The following is a 27,543-nucleotide window of genomic DNA, read 5'->3' on the forward strand; positions in this document are numbered from 1 at the left end:
ACGGAGCTTTAAGCCTAGCACTGTTTAATGCTAATCCTGTAACATTATATAGATGGGCTTTTTTTTCCACCGACACAAAGGAGGAAGGGGCTCAATTCTTCTGAGGGTTTGTTTTTTTCCTTCCTTCAGCGAAAAGCGATGCTGAGCAGCACAGCCGCGAGCCCAGCTCCGGCTCGCTGACATTTCCATCTGAATCCACCTGAAGGGGGTGAGCTTTTGGGGAAGAAAGAGGCTTCTCTCCCTCTCCAGGCCAGAATCTGATCTCCAGATTAGTTTGGTGGTTATCAATAGAGGCAACAGTTGCGATTGCAACTCAACACTCCTCCAGCCCTGGAACAGCATTGAAGAAAACGGACTTTTCAATTGCGAGAGCGAGGGGACTGAGACATCGTTTCAGTCATCAGCAAGAATTGGCAAAGGAGGACCGGCATGCATTCTCCATTGACATAGGATTTCTCCCTGGTCTACCAAGACTGGTCTAAAATTTCAGACCCGATTGCTCCTCTAATCTACAAAACAGGTTGGTAATTTTTTTTTTTTTTCCCTACCTAAAAATTTGTATTTTTGAATGTGATATGTTAAGTAACATTTTCTTTATTGTCTGTCATGTTTCCCAAGCGGTGCCGGTCTCGCTCTTGTTCTTGGACTGTCACAGTCTCTGCTCGTCATTGTCTGCCTGCTCTCTGCTAATGAATCCACAGTGACTCAGATTTACGATCTATATAAAATTCTGTCCTCCTCCTTTCGTCTTTCCAGACAGGGAATGTGGTAAAACTTTTCCTTGGTGGAATGAATTTTTCTCAACGCAGAACATGTTGCTGTGCCCAGCGTTGATGTGACCGGCACGCTGAGGAGCAGTGAGGCAGGGAGGAACTTTTTTTTCCCTGTATTTCACACTTTCTGAGCTCTCAGTAATGGGAGTCAATGTGGGACAGATGATGGCGTGTTCCCTGTTGTAGTTCTGTGCTCCAAGTGTTATATGTATGAGGGTAAACTTAGGAGTGGGATCTGTTGAACCCTACCTGCTTAGACAGAGATCTATAGGGAGAACACAGAGAGATGCTGGGTTGCGTGTCCTGTGTGTCCATGCAAGTGAAGGGATGGGATGTATAAAGCTGAGAAGGTGGAGAGGCCGGTAGTGAAACTCGGGCTGTACATAATGAGTAGGTAGTTTGAGTCTGAAGCTGGTCACGTACTTTTCTGGCGGGCACAGGCGTGCTGGGAGCCCACGACACCTTCCTGGGAGCTCTAGGTGAGCTGTGCTGCGTGTAACGAACGGAAGCGACAGGCGAAGAAATCAAAGCAGGTGTCTTAGTGATATTTTCTATTGGATTAATAACGAATAACAAATTGCATTAGGGATAGAAGGAATTAAAGCTGGCACAGGGTTTTGCTCTCATTTTTCCAGCCCCGTATCTCCTTCCCTCCCCGTCACTGATTCCCGTACAGCAAGGAGTCGCCCAGCTGTGCAAATGTTTGTGCTTCTTCCACACTGGTCAAAGACGTTCGGTGATGGTTGTCTTAGCAGCCAGCATGAAGGATTAGCCAAATAGGTGGCTGAAGGCCCTGAACTATGAGAGCCCGCCCCAGCTCTGCGTCCCAAGCAGCGGGAAGCTGTTCCCCTTGAAATCAGGCAGAAGCCTCCACCCTGGCGCTAAGCAGATCAGGGAGGAATTGCTTTTGAACTGTCGGGAGAATAGATGGCCCACGGAGAGCTGGGGCTGTTTGCGACTTCCAAACGCTGCATGAAATTAGCGGCAGCTCCTCTGTATGGCTGTGGGCTTCCTCTGGCAATACCCGCAGGGCGATTTGCCGTTAGCACCAGGGAAGTCTTATTACAGCACTTAGTGGAGGAGGCACTTCGGGGCTGCGTGGCGGGTGAGGGACCTCCATCTCTGAAACGTGTCGGCAGCACTCGGGCGGCTTCAGGAAGCGGCAGCGCTCGGTGTCACCCGGGGTTTGCTCGAGGATGCGGTTTCCTACCGCTGTGATGCATGTCTGGGTTTCTTTCCTTCCTGTAGGATGAACAAGAGATCGTTTCTCGGACCCTGGGTGGCTCTTTTGGTGATAACTGCGCGGCAGCGAGGTGAGTATCTCACGGGGAAGCCGTCGCTCCTCAGCTGTTCACCTTGGAGCAGCGTCTGCGCCCAGGGAGCCCAGAAACACGCAGGGCCTGGAAAACACACCCAGCCCCTTGGTGGAGCGGGGACAAGAACCAGGGTGAACTTAGTGTTTCCCGTGGGGAGGGAGGAACCACCGGTTTGAAGGGTGAGCACTGAGCGGGGAGATGGGTGCGCCTTCGTGTGCCGATCTTGCACGAGTGACAGCTTGTGCTGCGGGAGATGGATCAGCAGCCTGTGAAATGGCCCTCGCTTCACTGTGAGCAGTCAAGTGACAATAGTTTACGTTGAATGAGAAGCTGGCAAAGCCGGCAGGAGGTACAGGCCACGGAAGGTGTTGAGCTCGGTGAGGTTTTACATATGTGTGTATAGATCATGTACAGGGCTGCATGTGCGCACGTGGGGCGTTCCAGAGGTTGTGAGGGTCTGGCCGGTCACTGTGAAATAGGAGTTTGACAGATTTCTGATGTTAGGACTGCGGAGCAGGCTGACCAACCTACGTCCAGTAAAGGGCAAATGGGGTGAGCAATAGCAAAACCTCATGGTTTGCGGGCGGTGAGGTTCCCATGGGGCGCCCAGGGAGGAAGGCCCAGCCTGCAGCAGGAAGCCTCTCCCTGTGCTCACACCCCATTTCTTGTGGTGTGTTTTGTTTTATGAAGAGGTGGTGGTCACGTCTGGGCTGGATGAGGCCTCAAGCAACCTGCTCTGACCATGGGGTCAGCCTGGATTTGGACAGGAGGTGAGACCAGCCCGCAGTCAGGGACCCCTTCCGAGCTGTGGTTTATTTATAATGTTGAAAAGCACAGGAGCAGCTCACAAGTCCCTTGGAGTAATTCATCTTTGTCGTGTTTCAACTTGAAGAAGGGCAAGCAGAGCTGGTATGGGAAGGGAAAGGCTCTGTGGTCTGGTAACATGGCAGATGTGCACCGCATGGCTGGTGCTGGATGTGTGGCCAGCTTGAGGACCTCGAGGAAGGGAACCTAGAGCTGGGGAACTGGGAAATCTGGAAGTTGTTTCCCTGGCCAGCTGCTGAGTTGCCGTCAGGCTGAGGACAGCTCAGGCAAAAGCTGTGGCTCTTTTTCCTCCTGTAGGACATGAGGCCACCCGTTCACCCCTGGGAGGTGCCACTGGGGCTAAAACCCTGATCAGTGGGGCTTGCTGGGCTGCTTGGCTGGACGAGGTGATGCATGCAAAGGTGTGCTAGTGTGGCACTAGTAGTGCTAAAGAAGCTGCCATCGAGAGGTTTTTGCTGAGTTTCCTGTTTAAAAAAGAAGTATAATCCGTGTCTTTGTAGCTATGCCTCAGCTGTAATAACTTGTCAGGTGCGTAACAGCTGTGAAACGACTTGTTCTACTACCTGGCAGCCAGAGGAGTTTTGCTGCAGCCCTTTGGATATATCTGTGAAACCAGGCTGGTGGCTCAGGCACCGTCACACGCTGCCTCCCGCTCGGGCCACACACGTGTGTCTTAGGCAGTCAGGGTGCCAGCGGGTTTGGCCAGGCTTTCCCTTGTCTCCATATTCCCAAGGAAATTTGGACCAGTTGAGCCTGTGAAGACAGGTCGGGTGGCAAGTCTCCCTACTCTGAGGCAGTTCTGAGCAGGGAGCATCCTCAGGGGGGTTAGGAGAGAGCATCCCCCAGCTCAGGCAGCAGCGAAAGCCCCTCCTGCATCCGGAACGGCGGGGCACAGAACAAGCTGCCCTCAGCTGGAGGGCTCTGCACAGCGCCAGGTAGGGCCTAGGAAATAAAAGCATGGCCTGAATCCAGGCGAACAGAGCTGGGATTGTTCAGAGCCCAGTGACTCATGTCGGCCAAGGTTGAATGTCGTGAGGACAGGGCGCCGCTTTTCTACATCAAAGAGGAGAGGAGTGGGAGGAAAACCCAGCAAAATCCCCCTCTGCTCTGCGAGGAGCCACACCACTAGGTAAGTGGAAGAAACAGAGCACGAGATGACAGCAGAGATCTGGCAGGGGCTGGAACGGGAAAGAACATGAAGTCCCTAGGGCCAGAAGTGCCGGCCTGCAACTGAAGCTGATGGATTTAGCCTGGTAGAAAGCGGCAGGCTTGTATTGAAACACGTCAAAACCGTTTTCTCAAATATTTGTAGGAGAGACTGTTATGTTCACCGGCAGGGCCTTTTAGCACGAAACCTGATTTTGCCAGGGAAATGTTGAAACAGCCGTGACACTTTGGGCTGTAACTCAGCACCAGGAGCAGTGGGGCTCTGGCAGGTCTGTGACACCCGGGGCTGCGCTGCCCTGCAGGGAGGAGGAAGGTGGCCGCTGCCAGCAGCCTGGCTCTGGGGATTGCTGGGGGAGCTCTTCGGTCCCCAGGCACCTGAGCCACCTCACCACCTGAAACAGCAAGTCCTGCCCGTCCTGCAGCGGGGCGGGACGGACCTGTTGTCCTTGTCCTGGCGTGAAGCCAAGACATAGGCACTACGACTTGATCGCGGTCACATGGAAAGCAAAATGCGCAGCTGCAAGTTCTATGCACATCTTGCGGTCGCTTTGCTGCTGCCCTAAATAACCCCTGGATTGATGCTCTCTGAGCCCTGGGCTCGGCACTGGGGAGGCCGCCCCTCCATGAGTGGGTTCAGTTTTGGGCCCCTCACCCCAAAAAGGCCATTGAGTGACTCGAGCGTGGCCAGAGAAGGGCAACGGAGCTGGGGCAGGGTCTGGAGCACAGGTCTGCTGGGGAGCGGCTGGGGGAACTGGGGGGGTTCAGTCTGGAGAAGAGGAGGCTGAGGGGAGACCTCCTGGCCCTCTGCAACTCCCTGCCAGGAGGGGGCAGAGAGGGGGGATGAGTCTCTGGAGCCAAGGCCCCAGTGCCAGGCCCCGAGGGAATGGCCTCAAGCTGCCCAGGGCAGGGTCAGGCTGGCTCTGAGGAAGGATTTCTGTGCAGAAGGGGCTGTTGGGCGTTGGAATGGGCTGCCCAGGGCAGGGGGGAGTCCCCGGGATCCCTGGAGGGGTTGAAGAGTCGGGCTGAGCCAGTGCTGAGGGATCTGGGGGAGTTGGGAACAGTCAGGGTGAGGTTCATGGTTGGACTGGAGGAGCTTCAAGGTCCTTTCCAACCTAGACAATTCTGTGATTCTGTGAAGCACCTCTGCCCAGGCTTGAGACAATTTTTGGCTGCCAATGCTGGGTTTTGGTGCTGCTCTCCTCAGCAGCCGAGATGCAGAACATGGCATGGTGGCCAAGTACTGGTTTGACTAGTCACTGTCAGGCTGCCACCTCAAGCACGCAGCGTGGAGTTTCAGCCCCGTCCCAAAGCCTCACGTGGCTGAGGCACAAGCTGGTGGCCAGCAGACCTTCAGCATCCCTGGCACATCTGCACCGGGGAAGGAGGTGAGGGCAAGGCAGCTATTTCACTCCTCACAGGAGGCCAACATCTGGGGATAGACAACCCTGGGGCCCCCGTTGCAGCCTCTCCGAAGCCAGGACTGGTCCTGACATTGCCATAAGGACTCACTTCTCCCTCTCCTTCCAGCTCACACCATGGCGAGTCTGTATCCTTTCTGGCAGAACGACACAAAAACGCCCAAAGTTGATGATGGAAGCTCTCCTGAGATCAAGATCTCTGTCCCATTCATCTTTTTTGGAGCCCCGTACAGAAGCATTTATGTAAGTGGAGAAGCAGAGCTTCTCTTTATTCTTTTCCTTGCCATTAGCAGCTGCATTTTAAACGCTCTCTCCCCATCATCAGGAATTGGAAGATTTATTAGCACCTACCTGACAAGTTCTTAGATTTCATGAACTGATAGGTTTTATGATTAAGAAAGTCAAAGGTATATTTAATGGGCTAATGTTCATGGGGAAGGATTATAAAAGGCAATAAATTTTCTTTGTAGGTGATTAAATGGTACAGCAAAGCTAAGGCCTTGACACGAGGAACATTATTCCTGTTACATGACAAGAAACAAGAACATACAGAGACCCACAGGCATTAAAAAAGGGCAATGGTTTGGACCCGTATGTAGGTGCCTGAGACAAGGACAGGCTGCTGCTGTTCCCAGGTGATGGCACAGCAAACGCCTGGCAGAGGGGACACCGGCTCCTCCGGCTGGGCTAAGGCAAAGGCTCCTCTGTTCTGCTGCCTGACCAGCTCATTTTTGTACAGGGTGGTACTGGGAAAGCTGTAACCCCGTGGGGTTTTGAACCCTTGTGTGGTGGGAGATTTCAGCATCCAGGACAGCAGGGCCGCTCGTTCTCCATGCTTTGCAAAAATAATTGTGGTTTTGGGGAGCATCTTCAGCAGACTCCAGGGAGGCTGGCTGTGTCACGCTGCTTTTGGGGAGCCCCGGGGTCTGTCACAGAGGACAAGCCAAAGGCAGCAGGGCTGATGCTTTAGCTTTTTTGCCTGGGAGCCCTCGTGTGTCACACAACCGGGTCTCTACAGAGCTGCTGCCCAAAGGCTGGGTAAAGCCGGGACCCAGAGCAGGGTCCCAGATGAGCTGGGTCCCACCCCACTCTGATGGGTCCCTCTCCTGCGTTGACCCATAGGATCCCTGTTTTTCAGACTTTTCAGGGTTTTTTCCCACTTGGGGCTTCCTGCACTCAGCTTTTGGTAGGATGAATCTCTGCCTAGGCAGTCAGGCTGTCATTCTAATAAGCCACCTTCTGCCAAAAGTTGCTTACCCCATGTTTTCTGACAAACCAGCAGCTTTCTGCTACCTACAAAGTCTTGCTCAAATGAAAGCGGGTCTCTGTGCAGGTCAACAACAACGGCGTGATTTCCTTCAACGCGCTCGTCAGCCAGTTCACGCCAGAAGCCTTCCCCCTGACAGACGGCCGGGCCTTCATCGCGCCCTTCTGGGCAGATGTGCACAACGGCATCCGGGGGGAGATCTACTACAGGGAGAGCACAGACCCCGAGCTGCTGAGGAGAGCCTCTAAAGACATCCGCAAGCACTTCAAAGACATGTCTTCTTTCTCTGCCATCTGGATCTTCATCGTCACCTGGGAGGAAGTCACTTTCTACGGAGGAAGCAGCACGACTCCGGTAAGAGCGATCAGCTGTGATTCTTGACGGGTGGGGTTTGATGGTTGAGTGTATGTCTGTATGTATATATCTGTCCTGGCCTTTGTGCATAAAATTGAGTGGGTCTCTTTGTGTTCCCGCTCCTCAGTTCCCTTTCAGGCAGATGAGCACCACAGTCCTTTTGTTCCCTCCCGTGGGAGCCCGTATGAGCCTTGCTCTCTGCTCTCAGATCTCCATGGAAAGCATCTCCCCTTCAGTGTTTGTAGGCAGCACATCTAAACGAGGCTCCAACACCAGTTAGGAGTTTTCAGCTTGACCACAGTGCGGTTGTTTCCTGTTTAGATGCAGATTCCGTTTTTCCTCTGTGCTGCGATACGCAACCTTCACTTCGCCTGTGCTTCCGCAGTGGTAAAACAGAGCTGTTTGTGCAGGGGGCTACAGGCACCTCGGAAGAAATGCCTTTATAAAGGAGATGAAGTTAAACTGGTCCCACGCTCGGCCTCGGGGAGAGGGAGCGGGGCTGCCTAACACAGGGGAAAGAGAGTGCGTGGCAGTGGGGTGATGGAAGGAGCAGGCTGTGGAGGCGGATGGAAGCCCTTCACTGTCTGTCTGGCCAGCCTTTATCCTCTGCTCCCTGCTCCCTTCTTCTTGGTCCCCCTCTTGAGACTGGGTGTTGTAACTTGCCCTTCCCTCCCCACCGCTCCCATCTACCCGGGGTTCAAGGCAAGTCTGCTTGGTTTTGCACCCTGAGCTTGCCTTGCAAGGCCACGGCAGCTTGGAAATGAACCTCAGGTGGTTATTTGCTCCTTGCCTCTGCGAGGAGGGAGGACTGCTCTGACAGAAAAGGCTCTACCTCAGGAATCTGCAGTAAATTAAGTTTTGAAAGTAATCTACTCTCCAAGGAGTGGGAGACAGGAAAGAGAAAATGGAAGCTTTAATTTGTATTTATTTGGCAAAAATCCCTTTTTGTTTCAAACTGTGATGGCATTTTCTGTGGCAGAGACTGAAACGCTCTCTCTGCAACACTAATCCAAGAGAGCAGCCAGGGCATCTCATAGAAAAGGGTTGAACAGCCGCTCTGAAATCCCGTGTGGACATTGAAATAGCAAGGGGAAAAACCAAAGGGAACGCTGACAGCATTTTTGTGATGACAACGGACCTGCCTGCAAGGGGAGACCGATCCAGACTGACCAGAGACTCACGCTAGTGACTCCACCCTGGTACCTCTGTTTCCCTAAATGTGCAAGTTGTATCTCAGAGGATAGGGACGGCGGTGTGATGTTTTTGAGGGCATGAACAGCTTTTAAATATCTGGTTAATACATGAGCTGTGACTGCAGCTGACATCCATGCCGGACTGCTGACACGTTGCTGGTAGGGCCCATGCAGAAGCTTGAGGCACAGATAGTGAGCAAGGGATCCCTGCTATTGTTTGGAGAAAGGGTTGTTTTAGATTAGCCTGTGTACTGTCAGTGCCAAAAGCTGGCTGCTTCTGTCTCGAGGAGTTGGCTCTGACAAACAGTTCAGCTCTTTTCCATTTGTTAGAGAGGCTTGAGATTTAATGCATATTTTTTGCCAGTCCTGGCAGCGCTTGCAGAATAAAAAACCCCACATATATATATATATATTTGCAGACAGCAAGCAATATAGAGATTCGTGTATTGCCTGAAGAATTACATTTGCAACACAATGCAATTTATTTTGTTATAGAGCAGCCTTCCCGTTCAATAGCGGCCAGGGCTCTGGGCTGGCATGTGGAATAGCACGATGCAACTTAAGCAGGAAATTCATCGCAATGCAGAAAAGCTGCAGAAAACAATTTTGTGAAAGCAGCCTCGGGGACGCTGCGGTTACTGTCTCTCGCTGACACCCGATGGAAGTGCTGCTAACAAGGAGGGCCTGACATCTTCAACCTCCCGCTACCAGCTCAGCTCCCGTCACCCTCCAAGAGGAACCTGCCCAGAGCGGGGTTTGTTGCTCCGTTGAAGAGCTGTTGTTGCACAATCAAAGTGATATTGCCTTTAGGTGTTAGTGCCTTCTGATCTCACGGTCGTGTGGGAAAAGACTTTGCAAAGGTGAGCAAGTGTGCCGAGGTGGTGAAGAGGAAACCAGACGCAGGAGGCAGAGTCCCAGGGAGAGGATGCGGGAGTGGAAACGGTGGCTTCCCGTTAGCTGGCTCTCCTGCTTGCCTCGGTGTGAATTGTGCTGTTTGCAGCTGCCGTGAGGCAGCTCTGCCCACACCTCTCACTCTCCCTTACAGCTTGTACAGGCTGCTTCGCCTCCGTTTTCAACATTTCTCATGGCAGGAGCCTAACACGCCTTGGAAGTGACATCCCTTGTGGCGTGCAAGGAGTGAGGGCAGCCCTGGGGCCCCCTCCTCAATCTTCAGGCGTTTGTGCTCCCCTCAGCACCAAGCTAGCGAGTTTGCTGTAAGGGAATGTAAAGTGGTGCCAGTGACCCCCACCCCTCGGCCCTGGCATCTTCCCTTCTTTGTTCAGCAGCAGATGTGACCTGTTGTTAATGCGGAGCAGCTCAGCCCTCTCGGGGTGGATGGCAGGGTAAGCCCTATCGCTTCCTAGTGTGAGATGGTTCAGTCAAGGTGCTTTCTCATATCACCTGACAGTTTCCTTCACAGTTTGCAGCACCCAGGTAGCTGGGCTCTTAGTATTGCTCTTGAATAATTAAAAGAGGGGCAGCCCAAGATTTGTCCCCTTATAAAATCCTGCTCGCTCAGAGCCAGGAGGAGCAGTTCCTCACGGCACAGAGCGGTCTAGGATGGGGAAGGACAGAAAAATGCAGAAAGCTGAGAAAAATGATTGACTGTAAGTTCCAGTGATGACCTGTGCTGCTGGATCTGCATGGACAGAGGGGATGTCTCAAAGGGAGAGGCTTCTGTCCTTCTGCACAACTGTAGAAGGGAAGAGCTCGGGGCTGTGCTGCCCTTGCTGGCTGCAGAGCGCTCCCTTCCTGCCTGGGGACCGAGCTCGTAGTCGCTTGAATGCATCTGGAGTTTGGGGGGCTGGAAATGCAGAGTCATTTCAAGTGAAAGGAAGAAGACGAGCAGCAGATTTGGCAGCCAAGCAAAGCTCATAATATACATGGCTGAGTTGGACGTAATCCACTGTTAACAGTATTGTAGGATATGAATGTGGAAGGGAACCGGGTAAGATAACGCGGCGAGGAATAAAGCTAAGATAGGGTAATGGAAGATAACAGGTCATAACAAACCAAATCCTGCCGATTGCTTTTTCCCTGCGAGCTTATTCTCGTGCTGCCATCTATTGGCATTAAGCTGGATCGGAGAAAGTCTTGTCGTCCTCCCAGGTGGAGGAGAGGCAGGGATGGGAGCCGGTGGAGTTGGTGGCAGCGAGGGCGAACGTATTTCAGGTCTCGTTCGGCTTCTGCCGCTCTTCGCCGCGAGGCTCCCGCGTCTCGCCCCGGCCAGAGGTGAACGTGGCAGAAGGGCAGCCAAGAAGTGCGAGAAAAGCAGTCTCACCTTGTGAACGTGCTCATGGTTTTCAACAGGTAAACACTTTCCAAGCTGTCCTGATCACAGATGGAGTGTCATCCTTTGCCATATTTAACTACCACGAGATCAGCTGGACCACGGGGACAGCCAGTGGAGGGGACCCCCTGACCGGCCTCGGTGGGGTGATGGCCCAGGTGAGGCTCCCATATCCCCATCTCTGTTGAGCTCTTGAATGGCTGCCTGTAGCTTTCCCAACATATCCGTGCTCGCTCGTGCCACCTGGTCCCTCAATGTGCCCAGCACTGGCCTGGGCATAGCGGGACGAGCACTCCAAAACCTGGTGTTGGCAGTGGTGCCACAGCCAGTCCATCTGCCCGAGGGGGGCGAGGTTCCCCGCAGGGGGGGAGTCTCCCTCCCTTGTTTCCTCGCTTTATCTCGGCCACTCAATACATACACCCATAGATCTATGTGTACATACATACGTATCTATAGTACACACACATCCCCACTGCTTGTAGTACCTGTGGAGCTTTTCACTCACATCCAAACTACCTGAAAACTGAAACCCCCGAAAAGAGACTTTGAAAATAAAGAAGATGCACTCACAAGTTACTGAGGGGAGCTGAGAAATGCAGCGTTGCTTTCCTGTAGGAAAGATGTGTGATGACATTTGCTCTCTCTCTGGTTTAGGCTGGCTTCAATGGTGGAAATATCACCAACTTCTTCAGCATCCCAGGCTCCAGAACCCCAGACATAGTCAATATTGAAGAATCAACTAACGTTAACATCCCCGGGCGCTGGGCTTTCAAAATAGATGGCAGAGAAATAGATCCAGCCAATGGCTGCAGCCTGAGAGGTAAGGGGGAAACAGCATTGCATTTTTTCAAGTTTTGGGGTGTAGCGTAACGGAAGGTAACACTGTTGGGACACTGGTGGAGAGGTGCCTGACTGCTCTGGGCTGCTGGGCGATTTGTGTTTTTGCCGAGGCGTCCCCTTGAGCTGCAGCTGCGGGGACAGGAACACTCAAACAGGGTTTGGGTCCTGTGCAGGTCTCCAAGTTGTTGCACGCTGCCACAAAGCTGCTGCCCAACTTCCAGCAATAATTGTCAGTCTTCCCGCGGTAAAAGCCTTGAAGAGCAGACAGAGAGCTTTGTCACACAGAATCCCAGAATCATTCAGGTTGGAAAAGACCCTTGGGATCATCGAGTCCAACCATCAGCCCAACTCTACAAAGTTCTCCCCTACACCATATCATTCACGTCAGCGTGGGCACATCCCAAGAAATACCTGGGGGTCTTCTCTGCTCTCAGTGTTGCTTTCAACCACCAGTGAGTGAAACTGTCGTCAGTGCTGGGGTTTTTTCCTTCCTGGGATTTCAGTAGCATGGTGTAAGCCTCCTTTTCTGTGGCCCAGAAGCAGAACCCTAACCCAAAGTCAAGGGTGGATGGAGCTCAAGTGTTTTGCAGGAATAGAATGCCACCAAGCTGTCGTCTCGATTCTTTTCTGTGATGCTGATGGTGGCAACGGGAAAGACCTGGCGACAGCAATTTCCTCTTGCCCCCAGAGTAGGAAAGCTGATGGTGTGGTCCCATTTCCCTTGTTTCTGCAGGAGGAATAGCAGGTTTTCTGGGCAGGACAAATGCCATGCCTCTGCACCGGTTACAGTGTGTGTGTCACCGACAGCGTGGGGATAGAAGGGGATTGATAAACACACGCAGTGACTGCACAGGGACTCTGCTGCAGAGAGATTACTGCCTTACCATTTGATAAATAAAAACTCTCAGGAGCGTCCACTGTGCTCCGGGAGTCTTTCTAGCATTTGCCGATGGGCACTGGAGATGTCGCTGCTCTGAGACATGTGGCTTCTGTATGACCTGGTTTAGGACCAAAGGCGGCTCATGAGACTCTGAGGCTCTTGCAGCCCCAGCAGAGGTTTTGGGTCCAACCACTCCAGCCAACTTCCAGCTGCTGACCTCAGGAAGAAAGGCTGGATTTTGCAAAGGGGCTGACAGCCACTCTCGGCTTTGCAGGGGATGGCAGCAGCGTGGGTAGATCCTGCCTCTGGATTTGCATTTCGCAGTGGACAGCTGGTCACCCTCCACGAGAGGAGATGCAGCACAAGATGTCGGGGGCGAGGGGGGCCCGCTGTGCCCGATGGCACTCGATTGCCCAAATCCCCCCGCACAAGGACCATTAGTGCATGAGCCCTTGCAAGTGGGTCTTGCTAAGAGGAGATGTTTGTTGCAAGGAAGTGGAAAATAGATATTTTTTTTTTTTGGTAGGAGGCAGGGAAGAGAACAAAAAGTTTAGGAGAGGTAAATTCAGGCAGTGTGCATGGCAGAAGCCACGCGCCTGAGAAGTGTGAAAGATGGCCATATGGAGGAGAGGGAAACTCTCACGGGTATTTGCCACCCTTGTTCTCCCGTCTTCTCTCTGCCTCTCATGTGTCTCGCCAAACAAACCTGCCTCCCTTTATAGTACCGCCGTGTAACAAGTCTGCTCAGTCTCTTGCTGTGCGATCACTCATCATTTCCCATCGTCTCTGGTGTATGGTGTGGAAATTACTTATCAACAGCTCTTTGGTTTCATAACTACTACGAGCGCTTTCTGAATGGGAGTGAATTGTTTCTGGGCCATCGATGGTGGAGCCTCTCTTCAACCAGCACAGTTATGTGAATGGAGGAATTGCGGAGATGGCAGCAAAGCTGAAGGATGGTGCAAGTACAGTGACAGTGCTGGAAGCGGCCTCCAAAAGGCATGAGCTTTACCAGTGGACTTTCCCTTTGAGAAAATAGCACAAATGGCTCCTGTGTCCTGCAATACTGAAGCAGAATATAGGTGGTGGGTGTCCAAAATGGAAGGAATAGCCTTCAGGTTAGTCAGTTTGTGCAGTGTGGCACCAACCCCAGAGTCAGGACAGCACTCACACCATCTGATGGTCTTGTGGCACCAGGAGGACTCAGAGGGGACACTTGTGATCACAGCGCTTGGCTGGGTGGCTCCTACCCGGAGTCTGCGCAGAGAAAGCGGCTGCGAAGCCCGGCAGGACGCTGTGGTGGCAGCCTTGATGGTAGGGCTGCCAGCTCCCTCTGAGGACTGAGGCGGTGCAGTTAGAGCCTGTTCCTCTCTGTTCAGAGAACTCACGTAGCGCGGGTTTCTGTCTTTCTAGGACAGTTTCTCCGTCAAGGGGAGATCTTCTGGGACAACGCCAACTGCACCACCAAGTGCCGCTGCCTGGACTTCAACAACGAGATCCTCTGCCAGGAGATGGCTTGTGGCCCCTTTGAAGCATGCGAGCTGAAGACCAAGTTCTTCCAGTGCGTGCCAGTGGAGAGCAGCACCTGCGTGGTGTTCGGAGATCCACATTACCACACCTTCGATGGCTTCCTCTTTCACTTCCAGGGTTCCTGCTCCTACCTCCTCGCCAGGCAGTGCTGGCCAGGCTCCCAGCTGCCCTACTTCAACGTGGAGGCCAAGAACGAGAACCGAGGCGGCTCCTCCGTCTCCTGGCTGAGGGATATTTTTGTGGAGGTCTACTCACACAAGATCGTCCTCCCCAAGGACAGCTTTGGGAAAGCAAAGGTAAGAGCCCTGCTGGCAGTGGAGAGCTTGCCAGGTTGGTTCATCTGAAGCGGGACCGTGATGGTATGCCTGGGAGCGTGGGACAGTGCTTCTGGGCCCTGTGCATCCCTTGGGGAATGGGCACGGGTGACGGGCATGGCAGCAAATACCTGTGGTTTACCAACGGATGTCCTTCTGTGCACATCCTTAACCCTAAGGCTCCACAGGGAGGCTGTAGGGCTCCTGCCCATTTCCCAGTACGAGAGCTCTGTTATTTCACGTGCCGGCTCAGTCCTGGTGTTGTTCCTGCAGGTGGATGACTTGGTGGTGTCCCTTCCTGTCTCCCTTGAGCTGGGTGCAATAAAAGTCTACCAAAGCGGCTTGTCCACAGCCCTGGAGACTGACTTTGGCCTGCTAGTGACCTACGATGGACAACACTATGCCTCCATCTCCATTCCGGGCTCGTACATCAACGCCACGTGCGGTCTGTGCGGGAATTACAACAAAGACCCCGAGGACGATACCCTCCGCTCGGACGGGAGGTTGGCCATGTCTGTGCCAGACCTGGGTGACAGCTGGCGAGTGCCACACCCTGAGAGGAAATGCTCTCTCGGCTGCTTGGACAACTGCAGCGTCTGTGACGCCGCCACCGAATCTCTCTATTTCACCTCCGAGTACTGCGGCTTCATCAACAAGAGTGGTGGGCCGCTGTGGGAGTGCGGCACCGTCGTGGACCCCACTGCCTTCATCCACAGCTGCGTCTATGACCTCTGCAGCGCGCGGGATAATGGCACTGGCCTGTGCCAAGCCATCCAGGCGTACGCCACGGTGTGCCAGGCCCTGGGCATCTCGGTGGGAGAGTGGCGTGCCCAGACGGGATGCGGTAAGCCTTTACATGCTCGTGCCGGGAGCCATCCCCTCTGGAGAAGGGGAGTGATTTCAGGGCTCTGCCCTGTGTCCAGCAGTGTGTGAAATGAGGGGGCAGAAATCCAGGGGAGGGAGTTGCCCGGGGCTGAGGGAGTCGGGTGAGAGCTGATCAGTCCCTCCTCTCCGTGGCATCAGACTCTTGCGCCAGCAAAAGGGTGGCACGAATTGGGCACGAGGCAGGAGCTCCACATTGCTCTGCAGACGGTCAGCTGCCGTGGTGAGAGAGGGAGGCTGAAGCAGACCAGGGACTGGCTGGTGGCATGCTTCTCACCCACCCTCCTTGCTTGAGGCGTTAAATAGCTGCGGGCAGCTCCACGGCTCTGGAGCTGCTTTGGAGAAGCTCTTGCTTGCATGAGAGGAACGGCTGGGGAGGCACAGGAGGGAGATGAAGGGGCCAATTCTGCCGTCAAGTTGGCCTCCCAGGTCACTTGCGTTGTCTCTGCTGTGGGTCAATGGGAAAGAGGTAACTGGCCCCAAAGCATGCCATAACATGGTGGTCCTGTTGTTTGTCTCCCCTCTGCACCCACAGCAACAGCCGTGCAGTGCCCGGAGCTCAGCCACTACTCGATATGTGCCAGCAGCTGCCCTGCCACGTGTTCAGACCTGACGGCCCCGCTGGCCTGTGCCTCCCCATGTGTTGAGGGCTGCGAATGCAACGAGGGCCACGTCCTCAGCACGGACCGCTGCGTCCCTGTCCAGAAGTGTGGCTGCGATGTGGACGGCCGGTACTACGCCATCGGGGAGTCTTTCTGGGCAGCAGCGGACTGTACCGTGGAGTGCCAGTGTGAGGACGGCGGGGAGGCCAGGTGCTTCAACACCACCTGTCCCAAAGGAGAGGTCTGTGCCATTGAGAACGGCTACCGGGGCTGCTACCCCAAGCGGGAGACCCTGTGTTTGGTGGGGCAGAACCAGGTGCTGCAGACGTTTGATGGCGTCACCTTCCCCTATCCGCTGGAGAACTCTTACACACTGCTCAAAACCTGCCCGGAGAGACCGGACTTCATTGAGGTGGACATCAGCCAAAAGAAGCCTGGGTCTGCTCCCAATGGGCCACGTGTCGTGCGGATCCAGGCAGTTGGCCAAGAGGTGAAGATTGGAGGCATCGGCCTGATGGAGGTCAAGGTAAAGGTTTGGCCATCAGGGTGGCCCAGTCCAGCACTGGGGTACAAGGCGGTGGCTCATGGTGTGATCCACTGTCCCTTTGGAGAAGGGCTCGTGGGTCTGTGGCCCTGGACTGTTACCCCAGGTCGGGGTCTCGGGCACCACGGTGGCACTTGGCGAAAGCCCACATGGGCAGTCACAGTGTGGAGGCCCTGTAGGTGCCTGTGAAGTTGTTGTCACAGCGCAGTTATTCCTGTTGGCTTGCTGAGTCAGTTCTGGAGACTCTTCTGACATTGCAGTTGTCTCCCACAACTTGTTTTTTTGCCTGGAAAAACATCCTTTGCAGGGCAGAAAGCAAAGGACCAGCTGTATGCCCTCACTCAGAGGAGGTTCTGGGCCTTGGAGGGTGGGTTCATGTCGGGAAGAGTTTAGCATACTCTGCAGCGCAGACAGGAACAGCCGTGCCAAGTGGTATTGCCCTCCCTGAAGCATCTCAATCTGCTTGTTACTTGTAGGTGAATGGTTATGATGTGGAGCTGCCCTATTTCCACCCTTCCGGCCGCCTGGAAATCTACCGTAGTGACAATGGCACCATGATGGAGTCGGAGGGGCTCCTGGCTATTGGCTACTATGATTCAGGCCTCCTGGAGATTCGACTCTCCACCGCCTACTTCAACTGCACCGGGGGCCTGTGCGGCTTCTTCAACGGCAACGCCAGCGATGAGTTCTGCCTGCCCAAGGGCAAGTGCACGGATAACCTGGAGCTCTTCCTGGAGAGCTGGACCACGTTTGATGAGATCTGCAACGGGGAGTGCGGCGACCTCCTCAAGGCTTGCAACAACGACTCAGAGCTGCTCAAGTCCTACAGGAGCCGCTCCAACTGCGGCATCATCAACGACCCCACCAACAGCTCCTTTCTGGAATGCCACAGCGTGGTCAACGTCTCGGCCTACTACAGGACGTGCCTCTTCCGTCTGTGCCAGAGCGGGGGCAACGTGTCGGAGCTGTGCGACTCAGTGGCACGCTACGCCAGTGCCTGCAAGAACGCCGACGTGGACATCGGCCAGTGGAGGAGCCACAGTTTTTGCCGTGAGTTGGCCAAAGCTTTTAAATACTTAGGATGGGGAGAAGTGTTCAAAGACCCTGCTGACTTCAGGCAGTCTTTTTGTCAGGAGCTTGCAGGTGTACAGAGGTAGAGCAGATTTTCTTGTGGGACGCCAGAAAGTATGGGCTCTCTTTCCCCTATGTCCTCATCTCCGCTGGGTACCCCTTACTCACAGGGTGCTCCTCTGTGCCTGGGCTGGAAGACACTCAATAGCACAAGAGCTGCTTGCAAGGGAGGCCCTGACCTGACGGTGCCAACAGCAGCATTAGATTTCCCAAGTCTTACGAAGGGGTAGGGCCAGAGGTACCTAAACACTGGCAACTTGGGGCAATTTTCCTACTCTCTTCCCTACTGGTCAACCACAGATTGGCTTTGCCATCGGAAGAGCTGTGCCCCGTCGAGCTTTCTGCCGTGAGGGGGGCGGGTGCATACGAAGCGCTCTCCCACGTAGCTTATGGAAGGGAAAGGGGAATCGCGGTAGGGATGTGATGTTTCAGGAGCCCGAAGGTAAGGCACTGCTTTGGTTTCGAAGAGGCGCGTGTGCCGGCAGAGACAGATTTCCCAGTGAGGTGATTTCAGGGCGGTATTTCAAGAGGCATCAGGAGTTTTATGATGCGGTGTAGGAGCATTCCAGAGCTGCAGATGGTGTCTGACAGTGCTGTACACCGCCACCAGAGGATAATTTGAATAACGCTTGTTTTTAGCTGTCGCTATAAACTTGCTGATGATGGGAAAACATTCATAATTCAGAAGCGAATGTGAAAAATCCCCAGTATGTGCCAGGGAGGCAGCCCGCATCTCCACCGTGGAGGTTTGAGGGATGTGTGTGTTCGGGAGCCTTGGCCTCATAGTGGGAGGAGTTGTCACTCTGCACGTGGCAGGACAGAGCTGTGATGTGAGGAGGGCGGTGGCCCAGAGGAAAAAAGATTGCAAAGGGAATGGGAAAAGCTGGTGGCCAGCACGGTGCTGGGACCGTTTCCTCTCTTGCTTTTTTCCCTCAAATCAGTCACTGCTTACCCTGTTCCCACCTTTTGCCTGTTCCCCCACCCTGTGCTGCCCCGGGGCTGCCAGAGCTAGGAACTCATGCTCCGTGTTTGTCGGCCTTGCAGCTCTCTCCTGCCCTGAGAACAGCCATTTCGAGGAGTGCATGAGCTGCGTGGAGACCTGTGAGACCCTGGCCACGGGCCCCGTCTGCGCGGACACGTGCGCAGAGGGCTGCCAGTGCGATGAGGGCTTTGCCCTCCGCGGCACCCGCTGCGTTCCCCGTGGCGAGTGCGGCTGCAATTTTGAGGGGCGCCAGCTGGCCACCAACCAGACCTTTTGGATGGACATCTCCTGCCACTTCCACTGCTACTGCAACGGCTCTGACAACAGTGTGTACTGCGAGAACATCTCCTGCAAGGATGATGAGTACTGCCTGGAGGAGAATGGCCTCTACTACTGCCACGTTCGCACTGACGCCTCCTGCATCATCTCCGGCTACGGACACTACCTGACTTTTGATGGCTACTCTTTCGACTTTCAGAGCAGCTGTGCGTTGGTCTTGTGCACCACGATTGCTCGACCAAGGGCAGAGCGCTCGGACACTTTCCCAGCATTCACTGTCACAGCCAAGAACGAGGATCGGGACACCTCTCTGGCCCTGTGGGTGAAACAAGTTGAAGTGGAGGTCTTCAATTACAACATCGTCATTCATCGTGCCTACAAATATACTGTGCTGGTGAGTGCAGGGCCATGAGGGCCGTGGTTATTTCTCCCTGCCATGGCTCCCAAACCGTGGAGCGGTTCCCTAGGCATGAGGCCTTATGGCTCGCAAGGTTTTTCTGCGGGTTGGGAAGTGTGTATGCTCGGGCTCGTCCCTGGGATGCTGCCATGCACAACTTCTGGAGGGGGCTTCCATTTTGGCTGCCTTGTTTTGGATGTAGAGGTGAGGGACCTTGCTCTGGGAGTGCCGAGCCACCCTCATTTGTGTCCTCCCGCGGCAGCTCCGATCATCATTCCCACTCACGGGGCATCTTGTTTTCTTCCCCTGCAGATCAACGATGAGCGTCTCTACCTGCCCCTGAAGCTGGGCCAGGGCAAAGTGAACATCTTTGCCTTTGGCTTTCACATCGTGGTCGAGACAGACTTTGGGCTGAAGGTGGTGTACGACTGGAAGACCTTCCTCTCTGTCACGGTCCCACGCAGCTTCCAGAACTTGACCTACGGCCTCTGCGGCCGCTACAATGGCAACCCCGAGGATGACCTGGCGACTGTGGGCGGCACGCCGGCCGCCAGCGTTGCTGACTTCGTCCAGAGCTGGGCGAAGCGGGATGCCTTCTGCCGCGTGGGCTGTGGTGACCGCTGCCCTGCCTGCGGGAAGGTGGAAGGCTTCTGGAAACCCCAGCAGCTCTGCAGCCTCATCCCAAGCCAAAGTGGCGTCTTTGCCAAATGCCACAGCAAGATCAGCCCCAGCTTCTTCTACAAGAACTGCCTCTTTGACACCTGCGTCGACGGGGGAGCCATGCAAACGGCCTGCAGCTGGCTGCAGAATTATGCCAGCACATGCCAAACACAGGGCATCGCCATTACCGGCTGGAGGAACTTCACCTCGTGCTGTAAGTGCCACCGTACCTCCAGGTCCTTATTCTCTCAGGGTGATTCCTGGGATTGTCCACCGTAGCACTTGCTGGAGCTCACCCCGTAGAGAGGCAGCAGAGCACTACATAGAGCATCAGTGAGCACCTGCTGCCTCCAGGCCATTGGCCTGGACACGTCCCAGGTCCTCACAGTCAGCACCCAGGGATGGCCCTGGGGATCCCCTCCTTTCCTGCTGGATAAAGGGGAGGTGTGGGATCAGGTCTGGGGCACTACGTTCTCTTGGAGTTGTTACGAACTGCATGTGGCATAGCGGGAGCAGGGATGGAAAGAGAGAAGCCTCAAGTTCAGAAGGTATCAGCCATCCCTCTGTTGTTTAAACAGGCATTATATTAGTCGGCTTCAAAGCCAGGAGTACGTGTTTGCTCTAATGAAGCCGCATGCTCTTGTCAATAAGATTACAAAGCAGTGTTCAATTAGGCTCCCAAGGATGGGGGCCGCAAGCCTCTCTGGCACTCAATCTATCTGGTGAATCGGATGGGAAGTAATTGTCTTTGCTAACAAGACTGAAAATTAAATTTATGTCATTCTTCCTTCTAACGAGCAAACTCATTGCTCAGAAGGCACCGCTCTTGCAGGGCAGGGGTGGGCGAGGTCACCAACCAGCATCCCGTATGCTAGGCCTGAAATGGGGAGAAGCAGCCTGCTCGGGCACGGGCAGCATCCCTCACAGGCTTCATGCTCCACCGGCCCAGCAAAAACACATCCCCTGAAATGTGTCCCCACACAGAGAGCGCGGAGGCTCCGTACGCTGCCTGAAGGGTCCCAGGGCCAGCACGGGCATCCCTCCCACAGGAGGATGTTAGTCTGGTGTCAGTGAGCAGGCTTGTTTGTGGGAGAGCAGGGAGCACGGGGAAAGGGCTCTCGGGAAACTGGGGTGCAGGAACTCAGAGAGAGTGGTGAGTAATGGAGGAGTGTTGCTCATCTTGGACGAGGCAGCTGGCAAGCGGCATAGGGCGAAGGCTGCCTTCTCCCTTCAGTTGCATGCCCAGGAGCTCCGGGTACCTCTCTGGGTGACATGGCCCATGGCAGGGACCACGCTGGCAGGGAGTTAACTGCCCAGGGACACCAGGGGCGGGGATTATAGCCCCACGTGTGGCTGGCCACTAGGTCGGTTTTGTCTGGGGAGCTAATCTACATCCGTTTTGTCCTCTGGTAACGTCACAGCCGTCAGCTGTCCCCCCAACAGCCACTACGAGAGCTGCGTGTCCCTGTGCCAGCCCCGGTGCGCTGCCATCCGGCTGAAGAGCGACTGCAGCCACTACTGCGTGGAGGGGTGCCAGTGCGACCCTGGGTACGTCCTCAACGGCAAGAGCTGCATCCTCCCCCACAACTGCGGCTGCTACTCCGACGGCAAATACTATGAGGTACACCACCCACGTCCTTCTCTCACGGCTTTCTCCCGCCCTCTTTCTGATTTTTTTGGGCAGAGTGTCGTGCCCTGAGCGGGGCTGGAGGCCAGGCTGGGCCGGTACCGGGTGTTGTGCTGGGCCTGTTTGCAGGGTCACAGCCTCAGTCAGAGGGAGCACTCCGCAGGGCCTGGAGGGACAGATCCTCTCCTTCATCAGCATCACGCATGTCTGCTGGTCCACGGCCACACTTGGGGGTTGCCCTGAAGCCTGGTGGTTTTGCACCAAGCAAGAGTGAGCGGGGAACAAGCGGCAGAGCGGGAGACATGCATCAAGCAGAGGCAGAGAGAGGCGAAGCGGGCTCCATAGCAAAGCCCTGGCCACGGCCTGTGGGATGTCTGCTGGGGCCAAGCTGTCCTGCGGTGTCCCAGCTCCTCCTCTGAGCTGCATATCACTGTCCCTCCTGCTGGAGAAGTCCCTGTGATGGGGCCGGGGCCCTGCTCTGATCTGACCACCAGTATGCACTCGGGTCAGGTCACCTCTCCCACACCGGTCTTGTTTTCAGCCCAAGTCTCTCACAGCCATTCTTTTGGTGCTCTGGTGTGAGGAAGGCTGGTGTAGAGCAAGGAAACCTCGATCTGAGAGCCCATGAGAATTACATCTCCTAGAAGAGGGGAGTTGGTAAGACTCCGCAAGGTGAAAGCCCACTACCACACTGGTGGTGGAAAGCATGGTAGTTGGTGAGGGTAGGGATGATGCCGTGGCAGCACGGGGCTCTCATGGCTCTAGGGGGTGCTGGGGGTAGAGAGGAGGGGGACGTCCTCCCACAGTGTGCTGTGTAGCCAGTCTTTCTGTCTGGCAAGATCATCATGTGGTTTTCGGGTTAGAGTGACTCATGTGCCAGGGAGGGAACTGGCAGAGGGAGGAAAGAAAGGGTGGTGACTGGGAAGACTGGATTTGACGAGTGCCAAAGTCTAGTACTGTATGACCACGCTGTTCTAGTTATTCCACATGACCCGGGTTTACTGTTTCACGTGGAATTTACTTATTTGTAGCTCCTGGATGTTACTTGGGTGTTTGATTCAACAGGCTGTTGTGCTGGTGGCACCCCTTGTATTGTAGTGGGTTGTATTTTCTGCCAGTGAATCTGTTCTGCATAAAGTGTCTTTGGCAAGCCCTGCACCCATAAGGAGCCACTATTGGGGTACTCTCATATGGGGACCCTAGCAGCTGGATTGGCGGCTGACAGGGTGCAAGAAAGAGGTCAAGGAGATGTTTAGCACACCGTGTCGTGTGAGAGAGGTGGGGGAGATTGCGGTGGCAGTAGAAACACGCAGTTGCCTTGTGCCTGTGGGTAGCAGAGATGTTGCAAGGTAGGTGCAAGCTGCCAGTGTGTTCTCTGCACCTTTTCCTCTGTCCTCATTGCCCCACTCTCGCTTGCTGTGTGGCAGACGGGCATAAACCTTGGCCCAAGCATCCGCAGAGGGTAGGGCAGGGATCCCTGGCCCTGCTGGCCGGTGACAGGTCCCTCTTTCAGCCCAAGCAGCTCTTCTGGAACGGGGACTGCACCCGCCGGTGCCGCTGCTTCAGGCGCAACCTCATCCAGTGTGACCCGCGGCACTGCAAGTCGGACGAGGAGTGTGCCCTGCGCAACGGCGTCCGCGGCTGCTTCAGCACCAGGAGCTCCTTCTGCCTGGCAGCGGGTGGCGGCGTCTTCCGCACCTTCGACGGGGCCTTCCTCCGCTTCCCCGCCAACTGCGCCTTCGTCCTCTCCACCATCTGCCAGAAGCTGCCCGACTTCTCCTTCCAGCTCATCATCAACTTTGACAAGTGGTCTTCACCCAACCTCACCATCATCTCCCCCGTGTACTTCTACATCAACGAGGAGCAGATCCTCATCAGCGACAGGAATACTGTCAAGGTAAGGTCTCGTCGGGGTGTCCGCCCCCTCCAGAGCAGGACCATGGCCTGGGTGGCCGGACACCGACTCCCAGGCAGAGGAGGATGGCATGTGGGGCTGCATGATGGTCTCTGCAAGGGCCCTGGAAGGCTCTCGGTGGCTTTGTGTCCTGGTCAAAGCAGCAGCAGGGTGAAGGATGTGGCCACCATCTGTCAGGCTTTGGGGAGGGATGCCAGCCAGCAGGAAAGGGCTGGCAGGAGGCAGAGCCAGCCACAGCCCGGGAGTTTGTAACCACAGAATCACAGAATCAACTAGGTTGGAAAGGACCTTGAAGATCCTCCAGTCCAACCGTTAATCTAGCAGTGACAGTTCCCAACTCCCTCAGATCCCTCAGTGCTAAGTTGACCCGACTCTTCAACCCCTTCAGGGATGGGGACTCCACCACCTCCCTGGGCAGCCCATTCCAACGCCCAACAGCCCCTTCTGCACAGAAATCCTTCCTGACATCTAGGCTAAACCTTCCCTGGTGCAGCTTGAGGCCATTCCCTCTTGTCCTATCGCCTATCCATCCAGCCCTCAGTGGTGTGGGTGCAGCTGCCCTTTGAGCAGAGGGGTACAGGCTGTCGCTGAGGTGTCGCTCGGTCTCTGAGGGCACCGTCTATGGCCCTTCCTGCTGAGCGATGAGTCCCATGCTCGATCATCTGCATATGAATAGGGTTCCCTTTGTGGGCATTTAAGAGAGGCCATGTGCTCGGAGCCATCCATCAAGCTGGAAGGAGGAGGAGAAGGATAGGCCAGCCCCTGCCAGAGACAAGGTGGTGGGTTTTCATGGGATAGTGGGAAGCAGGCGCGATGCCGTTTGCAGGTGGCTCGTGCTCACATCCATAGGCGGAGGGGACAGGAGGGACATCAGCCTCGCATCCCCTCCCGTGCCAGGTGAACGGCAGCCATGTGAGCATCCCCTTCGTCACGGGGCTTTCCACGAAGATCTTCAGCCAGGAGGGCTTCTTGGTCATCGACTCCAGCCCCGACATCCAGATCCGCTACAACGGTTTCAATGTCATCAAAATCGTCATCGGGGAGCGGCTGCAGAACAAGGTGTGCGGCCTCTGCGGCAACTTCAACGGCGACCAGTCGGACGACTACGCGACGCTGCGGGGGAAGCCGGCGGTCAGCAGCGTGGTGCTGGCGCAGAGCTGGAAGACCAACGGCATGCAGAAGAGGTGAGCGGTCGGACGGCCCTTCCCCGCCGGGCGGGAGCGGGAGCGGGGCCGGCCGCGACGGGAGCCCCCGCGACGTGTCCGGTGCCCACAGCTGCAACGAGCTGCAGTACTCGCAGTACGCCGCCTCCTGCGACAACGTCCAGATCCAGGAGCTGCAGAGTGACAGCTACTGCCTGAAGCTGACGGATATGAAAGGCTTCTTCCAGCCCTGCTACGGCCTCCTGGACCCCCTGCCCTTTTATGAGTCCTGCTTTCTGGATGGCTGCTACAACCACAAGAAGGTCCAGCTGTGCGGCTCGCTGGCTGCCTACGGCGAGGCCTGTCGCACCTTCGGCATCCTGGGCACCGAGTGGATCGAGAAGGAGAATTGCTGTAAGAGAGCCAGGGGCCATCTGGGTCGAGGGGAGCTGTGTCCCACTGGGAGAGGGGGAGAGGGACTACTGGTGTGGGGGTGGCCCGTGGCGGCCAGAGGCACCCGCCCTGCGCTCCGAGGGTAAAGATAGTGTTTGTGCTCCGTCTTGTGCTGTTTAGCAGGAGTGGTGGAAGATCCCTGCATGGGTGCCGACTGCCCCAACCGCAGCTGCGAGATGGACAATGGAGGGGAGCTGTGCGGCTGCATTGAGCCCCCGCCCTACGGGAACAGTGAGTGCTCTGCGTCCCGGCCACAGGGCCAGCGCCGGGTGGTGTGGGTGTGCGTTAGGTTGTCGTACCGCTGGGGCTTCGGGAAGGGAAGGGAGGTGCCGAGGGTCAGGACCTCTGCCAAGATGGGGTTTTGTGACCATGCGTGGTCCAGGACAGGAGCAGGGAGCAGGTTTCCTGGAGTGCGTGTTACGGGTATCTCTGGCTTTGGGGCACTTGGAGCAGCAGGGATGTTGGACGGGCCACAGGAGATGGTCCCGGTCCGTTTCTGGTGGTGGGGAGGAGGGCTGGTTGGGCCGGCAGCCTGGGTGCCATTTGTGGTGATCTGAAGAGTCCTCATCGTCTCCTCTAGCCACCCACGACATCATTGATGCGGAGGTGACCTGCAAAGCCGCCCAAATGGAAGTGTCCATTTCAAAGTGCAAGCTGTTCCAGCTGGGCTTTGAGCGTGAGGGGGTGCGGGTCAACGACCGCCACTGCCCTGGCATTGAAGGGGAGGACTTCATCTCCTTCCAGATCAACAACACCAAAGGCAACTGTGGCAACTTGGTGCAGGTGAGCCAGGGCACGGGCCACGCGGGGCTGGGAGCAGAGGCCAGGCTGTTCATCTTGGGTGTCTTCCCATTCGTGCGAACGTGAGGGCGGAGGAGGCGGGGGGAGCATGTCCTTGGGAGGTGGCCTGATGGAGCAAAAGGGAAACAAGAGGCAGCTGGTTCCTGGGACACACACATAGCTCCAGTGGTCAATCAGGGCGGCTTGCGCTTGGGAAGCAGGTTGCAGGCGGGCTTTGTAGTGCGCCATCTTTTGGCACAGGGCTGCTGTCGCCTCACTGACTGGTGTCCTCATCCAGAGGATGCAGGAGGAGACAGCAGAATAGTTGGGAGGCTGAGGAGAGCAGCCTCTGTATTCTGAGCTGTTATGTGAGGAACTTGGTGGCATGGGGGCCATCGGGGCAGCATGGCTTCATGCCAGCCAGGCAGTCAGCTGTGGTGGCCCAGCTCAACGCTTGTGGTGGGGCGGGGGCACAAATCGGTTGAACAGTGCTCAGAGGTGCTTTTTTTGGGTGGGTGTTGGAGAAAACAGAGGCAGGTCCTGCGGAGTATGGATGCTGCCCAGTGGTTCCTTGCTCCCCACTGTACCGTACCCTTTCTGGCCAGAGGTGGCAGAGGCCAGAGGGGTCCTCGGTGTCACATGGCTCGTTCGGGGGCTGAGGTGCTCCTCAGGAGCAGGGGAGTGGAGATGGCTGGTCTCGAGTGACGCCCTGCATTCCCTCTGCAGTCAAACAGCACACACATAGTGTACAAGAACACGGTGTGGATCGAGAGCGCAAACAACACGGGCAACATCATCACTCGGGACCGGACCATCAATGTGGAATTTTCCTGCGCCTACGAGCTGGACATCAAGATCTCCCTGGATTCGGTCGTGCGGCCGATGCTCAGGTAGGAGGTGGGATGAGCCGCGCAGCCGCTCCTGTTGTGCCGGTGCAGGAGCATCCAGGCAGAGGGCAAGGCGGCGAGTGTCCAAAGCGAAGTGCCATGTTGGGGGTTTGTAGCCTTTCCTCCATCCAAGCCAGTATTTTTTGTTGTCATCGTTAGCGTGATTAACCTGACGGTGCCAACGCAGGAAGGGAGCTTCACAACCAAGATGGCTCTGTACAAGAACTCGTCCTACAAGCACCCATACAGGCAGGGCGAGGTGGTGCTCACCACCCGGGACGTGCTCTACGTGGGGGTCTTTGTCGTCGGGGCCGATTCCAACCACTTGATCCTGATGCTGAACAAGTGCTACGCGACCCCCTCGCGGGACAGCAATGACAAGCTGCGCTACTTCATCATCGAGGGAGGGTGAGTGACCACGGGACGTGGCACGGCGGGATCGAAGCGCTCTGCCATGGGACCCAGGGCGAGGGGCCTTACAGGGGGACAGGGGCAAGTGGTGTCCCTCAGGGGAGGGTCCTGGTCACCGGAGGACTGGGGCGAGCATCAATGCTTCACGCAGGTGCCAAAACATGAAGGACAACACCATCGGCATAGAGGAGAACGGGGTGTCACTGACATGTCGCTTCCATGTCACCGTCTTCAAGTTCATCGGGGATTATGACGAAGTTCACCTCCACTGTGCTGTCTCGCTCTGCGATTCGGAGAAATATTCCTGCAAAATAGTAAGTGGGGCAAGTGCCGTGAGACGGGTTGGTTGTTTTGCAGGGCTCCAACAGAGCACAGCAAGACCAGTCAACCTGGCGCAGAGAAGTGGCCGGAGATGGAGCCCCGGGGGCGAGGCCGGGAGGGTTGTGTGTCCCTCTAGGCACTGGGAGAGCGGGGCTGGACGGAGGGATGCGGAAGGGGCCTGAGGGTGACAGAGGTGGGTTTTATCCCTGCGTAGAACTGCCCTCAGCACACGAGGATGGCCAGCGCATTCGCTGCGGAGTCCAAGGAGCAGATCATCTCGGTGGGGCCTATTCGGAGGAAGCGTAAGTGTGTGCAACCCCAGGGAAGGCTGCCGTGGGCGCGTGAGATCCTGGGGCACTGGGG

The 27,543-nt window shown here is 55.7% G+C and overlaps 1 protein-coding gene across 2 annotated transcripts in view; it reads left to right on the forward strand.

Annotated features, from left to right (window-relative positions):
• The first annotated feature begins 417 nt into the window (after positions 1–417).
• The window catches only part of TECTA (tectorin alpha), a 28,783-nt gene continuing 1,657 nt past the window's right edge, over positions 418–27,543 (forward strand). Inside the window, exons 1-22 of one of the 2 annotated variants that reach the window (XM_074927216.1) lie at positions 418–520; positions 2,022–2,086; positions 5,609–5,742; positions 6,833–7,120; positions 10,624–10,761; positions 11,258–11,423; positions 13,737–14,149; positions 14,441–15,011; positions 15,585–16,177; positions 16,672–17,245; positions 18,371–18,981; positions 19,297–19,858; positions 21,066–21,265; positions 22,785–23,168; positions 24,084–24,370; positions 24,462–24,742; positions 24,902–25,012; positions 25,362–25,564; positions 26,288–26,451; positions 26,608–26,856; positions 27,011–27,173; positions 27,395–27,482. In XM_074927216.1, coding sequence (XP_074783317.1) covers positions 2,023–2,086; positions 5,609–5,742; positions 6,833–7,120; positions 10,624–10,761; positions 11,258–11,423; positions 13,737–14,149; positions 14,441–15,011; positions 15,585–16,177; positions 16,672–17,245; positions 18,371–18,981; positions 19,297–19,858; positions 21,066–21,265; positions 22,785–23,168; positions 24,084–24,370; positions 24,462–24,742; positions 24,902–25,012; positions 25,362–25,564; positions 26,288–26,451; positions 26,608–26,856; positions 27,011–27,173; positions 27,395–27,482 — 6,244 coding nt within the window. In that variant the 5' untranslated portion in view covers positions 418–520; position 2,022. Of the gene's footprint in view, positions 521–2,021; positions 2,087–5,608; positions 5,743–6,832; positions 7,121–10,623; positions 10,762–11,257; positions 11,424–13,736; positions 14,150–14,440; positions 15,012–15,584; positions 16,178–16,671; positions 17,246–18,370; positions 18,982–19,296; positions 19,859–21,065; positions 21,266–22,784; positions 23,169–24,083; positions 24,371–24,461; positions 24,743–24,901; positions 25,013–25,361; positions 25,565–26,287; positions 26,452–26,607; positions 26,857–27,010; positions 27,174–27,394; positions 27,483–27,543 lie in introns of those variants that run through there. The other variant, XM_074927217.1, reaches the window with a different exon arrangement.

The sequence above is a fragment of the Athene noctua genome, chromosome 26 (genome assembly GCF_965140245.1).
Source record: "Athene noctua chromosome 26, bAthNoc1.hap1.1, whole genome shotgun sequence".
Lineage (NCBI taxonomy): Eukaryota > Metazoa > Chordata > Aves > Strigiformes > Strigidae > Athene > Athene noctua.